At 46.6% G+C, this 9,820-nt stretch overlaps 1 protein-coding gene across 1 annotated transcript in view; it reads right to left on the bottom strand.

The window, feature by feature from the left end:
• Positions 1-899: 899 nt before the first annotated feature.
• The window catches only part of LOC103780734 (peripheral-type benzodiazepine receptor-associated protein 1-like), a gene marked incomplete at its 3' end in the record, with an annotated part of 15,612 nt that continues 6,691 nt past the window's right edge, over positions 900-9,820 (bottom strand). Inside the window, exons 7-12 of the mRNA XM_008948424.1 lie at positions 7,085-7,268; positions 6,531-6,751; positions 5,478-5,587; positions 3,822-3,931; positions 1,580-2,395; positions 900-1,051 (exon numbers count right to left, since the gene is read on the bottom strand). Of these exons, the coding sequence (XP_008946672.1) occupies positions 900-1,051; positions 1,580-2,395; positions 3,822-3,931; positions 5,478-5,587; positions 6,531-6,751; positions 7,085-7,268 (1,593 nt within the window). The remainder of the gene's footprint in view (positions 1,052-1,579; positions 2,396-3,821; positions 3,932-5,477; positions 5,588-6,530; positions 6,752-7,084; positions 7,269-9,820) is intronic.

Raw genomic sequence — 9,820 nt, 5'->3', positions numbered from 1 at the left:
TATTCTGCACTGTGCTCCTTTAAACAGCTCTGGTTTACCTCTCCCATAGCCAACAGCATGACATCACACTTGCAGAAGACTGCAGGCCTTTTAACACAAAATATCCTTGGAAGTTCTTTACCAGTATTCTTACTGGATCCTGGGGTGCTTTTACACATCTCCCTTCACCTGTCCCTAATTCAGGAAAGGGCTGGAGAACTACACCTCACTCCTCATGGTCCAGAGACAAGCCCCAGGTGGTGGCACAGCTGAGTACTTGTACTGTGTCCTGTGGACTCATTGCTCACTGAGCTTGTTGCTTCCCTCAAGGATCAAGGTAGTGCCTGGGGCAAGACAGAGAAGGATAACTCTAGTTGTCCTGTTTTGCTAGTGAAGGGTCCTGTCACAGGACCTTTGCTAGCTTAGTTTTATCAAGAATATGTCAAAAATCTGAACAGATGTTATTTTTGGTGTGCATCAGTCAAAACAGCCAGCCCAAGCACTGTCCCTTCTCTGGTACCATTCCCTTCCAGGCCAAGAACTGTCACTGCCTCCTCATGCCATGTTTACTGGATCAAGCTTTCCAGGTCTTGAGCCTCTCCAACTGCCTGCTACCCTTGTACCACAGTCTCCAGCTGCCCACCTCAAGCTGCCTCAATTTGCACCAGAGGAGGTTTAGGTTGGACATTAGGAAAAATGTCTTCCCCAGAAGGTTTGTCCAGGGCTGTGCCAGGCTGCCCAGGGCAGTGGTGGAGTCCCCATCCCTGGAGGGGTTTCCAAGCTGTGGAGACGTGGTGCTGAGGGACACGGGTCAGTGGGGACCTGACAGTGCTGGGGGAATGGACTTGATCTTAAAAGCCTTTGCCAGCCCAAAGGATTCCATCTGCAGAAACATCAGCCTGGCCCAGGGCAGGACACACCTTCTGGCCATCGGCGTACACGGCGTAACCGGTGACTCGAACTCCATTGGAAGAGCCCTCGGCATCGATGGTGACTGGTAACCAGCTGATCACCAGGATACCTGGCGAGGGACCAGCTTCCACCTGGACGTCCAGAGGAGCATCAGGTGTGCCTGTGAGAGACCAACAGATTTTCCTCTTGCTTACCTGACTACAGCATAAAGCTAACCCAAACTCTGGTTAGAACCAAAGAGAAAACTCCCACGCCAGACTTGCCACTGCACAACTGTACTAGGATAGCCAAGCTAGTCTTGGGCAATGATACACAGACCCAGAGAAAACAAGGTGCTCTTGTTCTCTGAAAGCTTTAATGCACAGAAAACAGAACTTTGCAAAAGTAGCTGAGGCCAAGATGCAGCGACCCTTAGAGCAAGGTCATGGCAAACCAGATCTTCCATGCCCCAAGAGGCATGCTGCTCAAACCAGCAAAAAGGGAGGTCTTCCCAGAGCAAACGAAAACAAAAGAGATAAAACATTTTTTAAAATAAAAGCAGAAAAACATTAAGACAAAACAGTACAGCATCTCAAAGCTTTGGGACCTAACAAACCCTGCTTCCCTTCTCCCCAAGGCTCGGTGGCAAAGCGAGGCCAGAGCACGCTGCTCCAAGCCCTCCATGCGATGGGCACGACTGCTCTGATACCTGCCAGCGGGGTGGAGAAGTGTATCTCAGCTGAGTTCTGCTCCTGCCCCTCTGGGACCTCCTCCCAAGGCGTTCTCAAGGGCCGGGCCTCCAGCTTGGCAACGTACCGAGAGCTGGGCTGCAGGTTGTGGAAGCTGTACCAGTAGACCCCAGGTTTTGTTATGTCACACTCCACCCCATTGAGATAAACCGCGTGGCTGTAATTGCTGTTGGAGGGCAGCCACGTCACCTCTGCTGACGTGGCAGTGACGTTCCTGACCTTCAGCATGGTGGGGGCTATCCCCAGCTCTTGGCCCACCACCAAGGTGCAGCGCAGCTTGTCGGAGCCGCCCCGCTCGGTCAGGGCCTGCACGGCCACGCGGTACGTCTGGCTCTTCACATCCAGCCTCTCGATCACTGCCTTGCTCTGGAGGCCGCTCTTCACGTTCTGACGTAACTCGTCGTCCACGTAGATGTTGTAGCTTTGGATGTCTGGGCAGCCAGCTGGCAAAAGAGGTGGTTCCCAGCCTACAACTATGCTTCTGGCAAGCTGCTTGATCAAAGTCAGTTTTCTCGGGTAAGGCACTGCTGTATGACTAACGGGCTCCTCCTGGTCTCCTTCTGCTCTACTGGCCAATGGACTGATGCTACTCTCTTCAATGGAGAAATCACTCTTATCTCCACTGCTGGTGCTCGCACTGACAAAACTTTTCTCCTGGTATGAACTATGGGTGAGATCATTCAGCTCCGAAGGCAGAAACGTCATGAGGTCATCATCTGAAACTCGCTCAACAAAATTGGAGGGGACCAGCCCTCGCCGGCCATCCATCAGCTCCCCTAAACAAAAAACAGGAGACCTGTTACCACTGCACCTACCGTCCAGCCTTCCACCCGTCTGAGAAGACAATGTGACAGCACCTACCCTAGGCTCTAACCGCACTGCGGTCAAGAATGACAAAAACCCCTCTGGGGGGTTGCTCCTGGCAAACTGCCCTGCATGTCCTAGTGCCATCCTAATGGTCATAGTGAGAAGACCTACTGCTCCACACACTCCAGAGCCAACTTAGCTACAAAGTTCTTTTGTGTAATTAGCTTAACAGTTTTTCCTTCTTCATGATCCTACTGCTCCTCACCACTGCTCTTTCACTAACTTCAGTGTTTTTTTCTAGCCTTCCCAAACTACGCAGATTGATGATTTTACATCTTCTCCCAGCCATAGAGGTTTGGGGGTTGCAGTATTTCCTCAAGAAAGTCCATCTTTCCAGCTCTGTATTCAGCTCTCGCCTTCTTTTTAGCTCCCTCCTTTGTTACACTAGCTTCTGTAACAAAGATGTCCCAAAAGGACCCACGGGGACAACTGATACCACAACACTCTTGGTACGTGCAAGGACCATCAGATCACAGTCAGATGAGCAGTGTGGAGGGACTGTACTTACTTTCCCCTTTCAAATTCTACCTACAGCAAATCAATTGAAAGCAGGGAAAGCAGAAAATGTTAGTAAAGAATAACCTTTTTATTCTTTAAACAATAAACAAACAAACAAATAAATACATGAGAAGCTTAGAAATAGAAAGAAAGAGGCAGAACACTCAAAGAGCAAGCAGTGCAACACGGCATGCATTTGCCTCAGCTCTTGCAAAGCACCTCAGTAAATTAGGATCCTTCATCCCATTAAGCCAGCTCCAAAAAGAAATTTAATCACAAATGTACAGTCCACAATTCTCGGTTTCAATTCCACCTGCCTATTAGTCAACCAGGATCATGTTTTCAAAGGTGCCAAGAGAAACACATGGTATGACACCAAACACGATAACAACTGTAATTTAGACTACTTGTCTTACACCCTACCCTGCCAAAAGAGCAAGAGGTAATTGAGACCATCAGCAGCCTACAGTGCTTGGCTCACTGTGCAGTCACAGGAAAGAGGGAACAGACCATCTCCAGAAGGAGCCCAGGGCTGAACATGTTCCTCTCCACGGCTAGGGAGGAACCCTATAGGGATAAAACCTGGAACCCCTGCTGAAAGCAGTGGCAAAACTGACTGAAATCACTAAACCAGGATTTCCTGGTTTAAGCTTAACATAATCATGACATAAATAAACCCTTATTTTAGAACAGAAAAAGAGTTCTTGCTTCTAACAAACTAACTTTGGGCAGAAAGCCTTTATCTTGAGGTTTCAAGGTTCACCCAATTTCACTTTTTTTTTTTAAGAGCTCAATCTGCACAGCAGTTCAGTCACATTTCACTCCACTAAAACACACCTTCAAAGAAGCCATCTTCATCCATGTCTCCATAGATGTAAATATATTCTCCTGCAGTCAGTGGAAGCTCTGCCTCTGGATTTTCATTAGGTCCATCAAAAGGGTTATAGCTGAAATATTTACAATAGGAAGACTTGCTTTGTACAGGAACTTTCACAGCAACATATTCAAGCCATGAAGTGAGATCAGCTTACAATTCTCTGTGACTGCATCCAGTGTTTGCAAGCAGCAAATTCCACAGACAAATGTTAAGACTCTAGTTTAAAAATTTTATATGTGGCTAATAACATGTTGCTCCATGCTCAAATAGCAGCTAGGAATAATTTTCTGAGTAGCAAAACAGATATCCTGTAATGTCTGAAGGAACAGACTGAGTGACTCTAGAAAGCATTTAAGAAAAGGTTTGAAATACCCAAGTGCCTGCTGTGTTTGAGTGTTCCAGGCAGGTAAGCTGCAGGATTCTGCATTTCTAAATCAGACATCCTTAAATACATCTACACCCTTAACTATTTTATGTTGACAGCTTTCGACATTTCATTCATTTATTAATTTTGCCCCCCAAAAATATCAAAAATGCTCCAAACTTCTAAGATACACTTCACTTGCCCTATGATTGTCATGGACAAGCACAGCACAGAATCTCAAAAGTCCCATGTTTAAAACCCTAAGAATGAGCTGATCTGTGCAAGATGTTACATCAGTGGAAAAAAAAGGGGGAGTTCTAGCACTTTCCTTTGTAATCATCCAGCCCTCAGGATGCCAACTATAAACTCCCAGTGCTGTACCTCCACATTTTAAACCCTAGTCCAAAAGCTTCACTAGCATGAAAATAATACATGCATTTGGGATAAGATTTGGACTCCAGGCAGCTCTAACTTGCCTACCCAGGGATCCCTGAGGGCCTGTATTACAGTAAAATGCCTCATGAAAAAGTGTTATCTTTGCAAGCACCTACTGCCAATTCCTGCTCTTTAGTCTTTAAAAAGGATTTCAACATGCCAAAGCAATGTCAACCTCTCTACAAGCCAAGAGAGACCTCACAGGCCCAAGACTGACAGGAAGACACAGATCACATTTGATCTTCTTCTCACAAGCACAGAATCACCCCAGTGTAAAAGCTGAAGGATATGTTAATAGTCTTTGAACTGTAAATAGTGATTTGGGTTTGACCATGATGGCTCCGTGCACAGCAACAGTTATCAGAAAAATCTGGGTTTATTCTGGGCATTTTTTGGCCCATTTAAAATTACAGACAGAAAGGTTTTGGCCAAAACCTTCAAGAATTCTGGGCTGAAAGTTTCTTAATTGTTGCAGTAAGATCTGGAGAAAATTTCTTGGACTGTTCTGGAAAAATCAGGATGTTTCAAGGAACGTGTCAGTTCAAACTCCATTTTCCACCCTATATCATATTAAAAAAGTTCCACACAGTGCAGTTCACTAAATAACTAATGAGCTCACTCTGGTTTTCTTAAGCTGAGCACACTGGATTTGCTTCTGCAGGAAACAACCGGTCTTCAAAAATCCCATGGAGGAATAGTATACATGGTCTAGCCCAATATCCACCCCTAACAGTGGTGACTCCTAGAGAAGAGGGTGAAGTAGGCAGCTCTGAGGCAACCTGTCTGCCCTCCCAGACCACAGGAAATGCCCCAGTACCTGTATCGAGCTAAGAACACCTGGAGCTTTGCAGGACCTTGGCTGCTTGGCTCTGGCATTAGAGAGATGCTGTCAACATCCAGTTCTTCCATTTCACTTGCAGTGTCCACCTGAAAAACAGAGATGAAGGAGTGGTAAAGAAATACTCTAAGGGTCTGGACATCAGTGAACAAGTCCTCTAAGCACATGTATGGTGCCAGTCTGGTCACTGAGCTGAAGACCATCTGGAAGAGTGAAGAGGTAGTAATAAGAGGCAACAGCTCCAAGCTGCAGCTTCAGGGGTTCCAATCAGATATTAAAAAAAACTCCTTGCCTGGGTGGGTGATGCAGCCTTGGGACAGGTTCCCACTGAGGTGGGAGATCACTCTTGATGAGCTTAGAGCCTCACCTAGGCAAAGCCATGACCAAAAGGGCAGAAGCTACCTCCCATCCCATCACACCCAGCCCCACTCACAGCACTACTTGACCTTAAATTGTCACATCAAATAATGTACAGCAGAGTATGGAAGACTGCTGAAGTGAACCCTACAACACTACAAAAAAGCTCCTGGGAAAAAGACCAACAACCATCTGTGAAATCTTGGTGACACAAACAAGCAAAGCCCATTAATTTCATCCCTCTGCTAGCACAAACTCAGCACCTTTCCGTGGCTTCTCTCATCAAGTAAAATTTTAATACCTCAAAGCACCAGCAAAGAAGTTTGACCCCTCATCTACACTTCCAAGTCCAAAAATAGTCTGGACACAGTGCTTCAGCATGCTGAAAGTAACACTTTGTGGCCTTTGTGTGTTTTAATGGTAGCTGAGATGTCAAAAAGAAGCTTAGAAAGAGCTTTCCCACACTTCCCACCAATCAACATCCCTAACTCTCTCCTTCTCCAAGCTCCCAGCACTCCTTCTACAGACACAGGCATCCAAGGCCTTTTCAAGTTATTCCTACAGCTTTTCTCTTCTTTCCCCCCCCATTTTCTTCAGGCATGCAGGAGGGAATGGAATGCATTTATTTCTTCGTGGCCAGAAGGCACAGGCCACTGAGGGGACTCCCATACTGACCTCTGGAGTGGGGCAGGATTTGGGACTGTTCTGCATGGATTCTGATTTTGAAGAGTTTGACTGAGATTCCAGTTTCTTGGCTGGTTTCTGAGAATGGGCAGCAGCGACTGGGGAGCCAACAGTGGCATCAGGCCCCCGCTGTGATGACTCCAGCTGATCAGCCTCCTCATTGTGAACCTTCTTTGTGCTCTGGTGAGCAGGCAATCCAGCAACAGTCGATTCTGCAAGAAAAAAATCTATTACTTTTAGCCACAGGCAGAATACAAGACCAGCAGTGAGAACCACAGTGAGCAACCACCCTCTAGAGCAGCCCGAGTCTCTAAAAATGTGACTCATTTAACAGTGCCAAGGACTGGGGACCCTGGGCTCTCTTTGGTCAGGGAAATACCAAGTTCTCTTGATGGCTACAGGATGAACCAACGGTATTTACAACAGATAAAGAGACAGAGATTCCAAAAGTTAACCAAAGAGGTGCATTATTTCCTTTACACCCTTCCATTTACAGGAGTAACAACTCATTTGTCAGAACCCTCGCAGGCGTCTCCAGCAATTACCCTTCTCCCAGTGGGGCTGTGGGGCAGAGCTGCACAGAGCAAGAGGAAGCTCAGAAGTCACCAGTGTGGAGGTGAGGAGGTCAATTTTTCCTGTCTGAAGCCGGAATTGTTTGAGCTCCTGGGACAGAAGGCTGAACTGCTCTGTTTGGCTGCGACACTGGTCTTCTAGATCCTTCACCCGGGCCTGACAGGAGAGACACAAGATGAAGCACAAACCCACATCAAAGCCACCAGCCAGGCTCCAAACAGCATTTGTCTTTGTTGCATCTTTTCTGTGGGTCTCACACTCCAAGAACCTAAAGGTGTGCCCTGCCCAGGAATGGTCACTAGGAATTGGCAGCTCTGCACCTATAGGATCTTTGAAAACCTGAGACTCATCACCTATGAAGAGACTGACTAAGAGCTTAATTAGGAATTTTCCTTGAAATGCTGGGTTTGAACTTCAACATCCTACCCAAGCTCTGCACAAGACCAGATGAGATAAGTCAAAGACAAAGAAGCCTTGAAAAAAAAGATTGAAAATGTTTTGCATATTTATTGGAGCATCAAAATCACATCTCCACAAGGAATCACTCTCCCAATGCTATCTTGTCCATCACTCCAGAGGCTCCAGCAAGCTCCCAGACTCTACCCTGGCCTCCCCACCATTCTGAACCAGACTCCCAGCTGTGCCTCCAGATCTTGGCTCCTCCAGGCACTAGAAGGGGAGAGACCATCAGCACCCTGGCTTGTGCTGCAGAACATTTATTTGATGTGGGCAGTCCACACGCTTCACCACCAGGTCCTACATGGGTGACTTGCTCCAGGAAAGCTACATCTCAGCAAGATGAGATGCAGGGGAACCTTGGGGAAATGCTAGAGAAAGGCAAGGACACATTCCTACTAGAAAACCATCTGTATGTTCTAGTATTCTCTTTCTACCCCCTCTAGAGCTTCCCATTCCAAAATACTGCTGAGTCCTGGCTGTCCTTCCACATCCTCACACACCCTCTAGTTGTAGGCACATCAATTCCCAGGAGAGTGCAACTGCTCCTCTCCCTCTTCTCACCCTTCCACCATGCAACAGCCCAGGCAGGTATCCTGTGTAGACCCCACTCAGGCACCTCAGGTAACACATAAGCAAGAAGCATTAGTGCTGAGTGTGAACAGATCATCTAATCAGCAGCTCTTCAGCTGAATTAATGCAGACAATATTTCATCTGGCACCCAGCTGAGGTCCAGGCTCTGCCTTGCAGGAGATGACATTTATCCCCTGTTTTCTCTTTGGGCTGAGACCATGCCAGGCTTTGTAGTCACTCATCTCATGGTTTGGCTTAGGTAAGATGCATCAAAACAGATGATTGCATTGTGCTACTCAAAATTTTCCATTCTACAGAATGTTCTTGAAGTGTCTTTTTCTCCTTCCAACTTAAAAAAATGAATCATGCCTTGAAATGTTATGTGAGATGGAAAGTCTGGGGTTTAGGCAGCTCTAAAAATAACTCTTCAGACCTGGAAAAAGCTTTCTTTCTGGTCTCACCACAAAAATCTCTCTAGCCCACTTCCTACCAACTTACAAGGGTGCATGCTTTTTTATTTTATTGTGACATATCTGTTTTAAAGATGTCAGTTGATCACTTGTTTCCTTCACAGCTAGCTGGGTGCTCTCAGTCTTTAAAGTGAAGCCTGGTGGAGTCTCTGAAGTTTGGCAAGAAGCAACTGCCTCTGAATGGAAAGAGATTATCAGATGCTAGGAGTAACTGCCAGCAGTGTCCACATTCTCCACTTGCTCAGAGTCAAGTCCTTGTTCACTAAATCATGCTGGACAGGACTCCTCTGCCAGTGTCTGAATTTACTTACAGTTAAAACTTTTCACATAAATGCTTCTCCCCTATGCATTACATCTTAATAGAGAAAAGAAACCACCAACAGTAAGAACAGTTGCACTGCATCAAAGTCGGGCTTCCTCTAGACCAACATCTGTCCCCAGTCCCATCTTTGGACAAGCCTACAACAAGACACAGGTACAGAATGACTGCAGGACCACAGAGGGTTGTCCCATCTTGTCTAGAGACCCAAGCCAGAAGATGCATCTGGATATTGTGTTTAATAGTGTCATAACAGTACCTTGGCTCTGTGAATTCATTAATCACAGTTTAAATCCATTTATACTGGTGGCCAAGCCAACAGTCTGGATAATCCACAGTTTAATTCTGAGATACCTAATTAGTCAAGAGTCTTTTTGATCTTGTGTTATTCAAAACAATGTAGAAACACCCCTGAAGTATTCCCACCACATCATACACAACACGTACTTCCAGAGGTCCACACACAGCTGGGCAAGCAGCAAGTTTCCAGGGCAGTGCTGGGAGGCAGGGGGAGAAGGAAGAGGAGCCTAAGGACACAGCCAGGAGCTGCAGGGAACCAGTGGGAACCAAGCCTCAGGCACAGAAGAGAGAGGAGACTTTTGTGTCTATGTGCAGCCCAAAAGAGGGAGAAAGAGAAGCTTCACTCCAGCTGAGAGTTGCTCAGAAGAGGCTGCAAGAGCAGGGAGCAGAGCTTGGCAGGGGCAGTTCAACCACCAGTTCAGGAACTTACTCTGATTTTCCACACCAAGCTAGACCCAACCACCACCAGCTCAGCCCTGTCTCCTCCTTAGCTGCTCTATTACTCTTCTACAGATGACATTCCCCACCCAGCTGTTCCTTGTTACCTTTCTCCATGATTTTTTTGAGATTAGAGGATCATGGTTTTGCT

Source organism: Merops nubicus, unplaced genomic scaffold, assembly GCF_000691845.1.
Source record: "Merops nubicus isolate BGI_N331 unplaced genomic scaffold, ASM69184v1 scaffold47529, whole genome shotgun sequence".
Lineage (NCBI taxonomy): Eukaryota > Metazoa > Chordata > Aves > Coraciiformes > Meropidae > Merops > Merops nubicus.
This window is presented reverse-complemented; position numbering and strand designations above follow the sequence as displayed.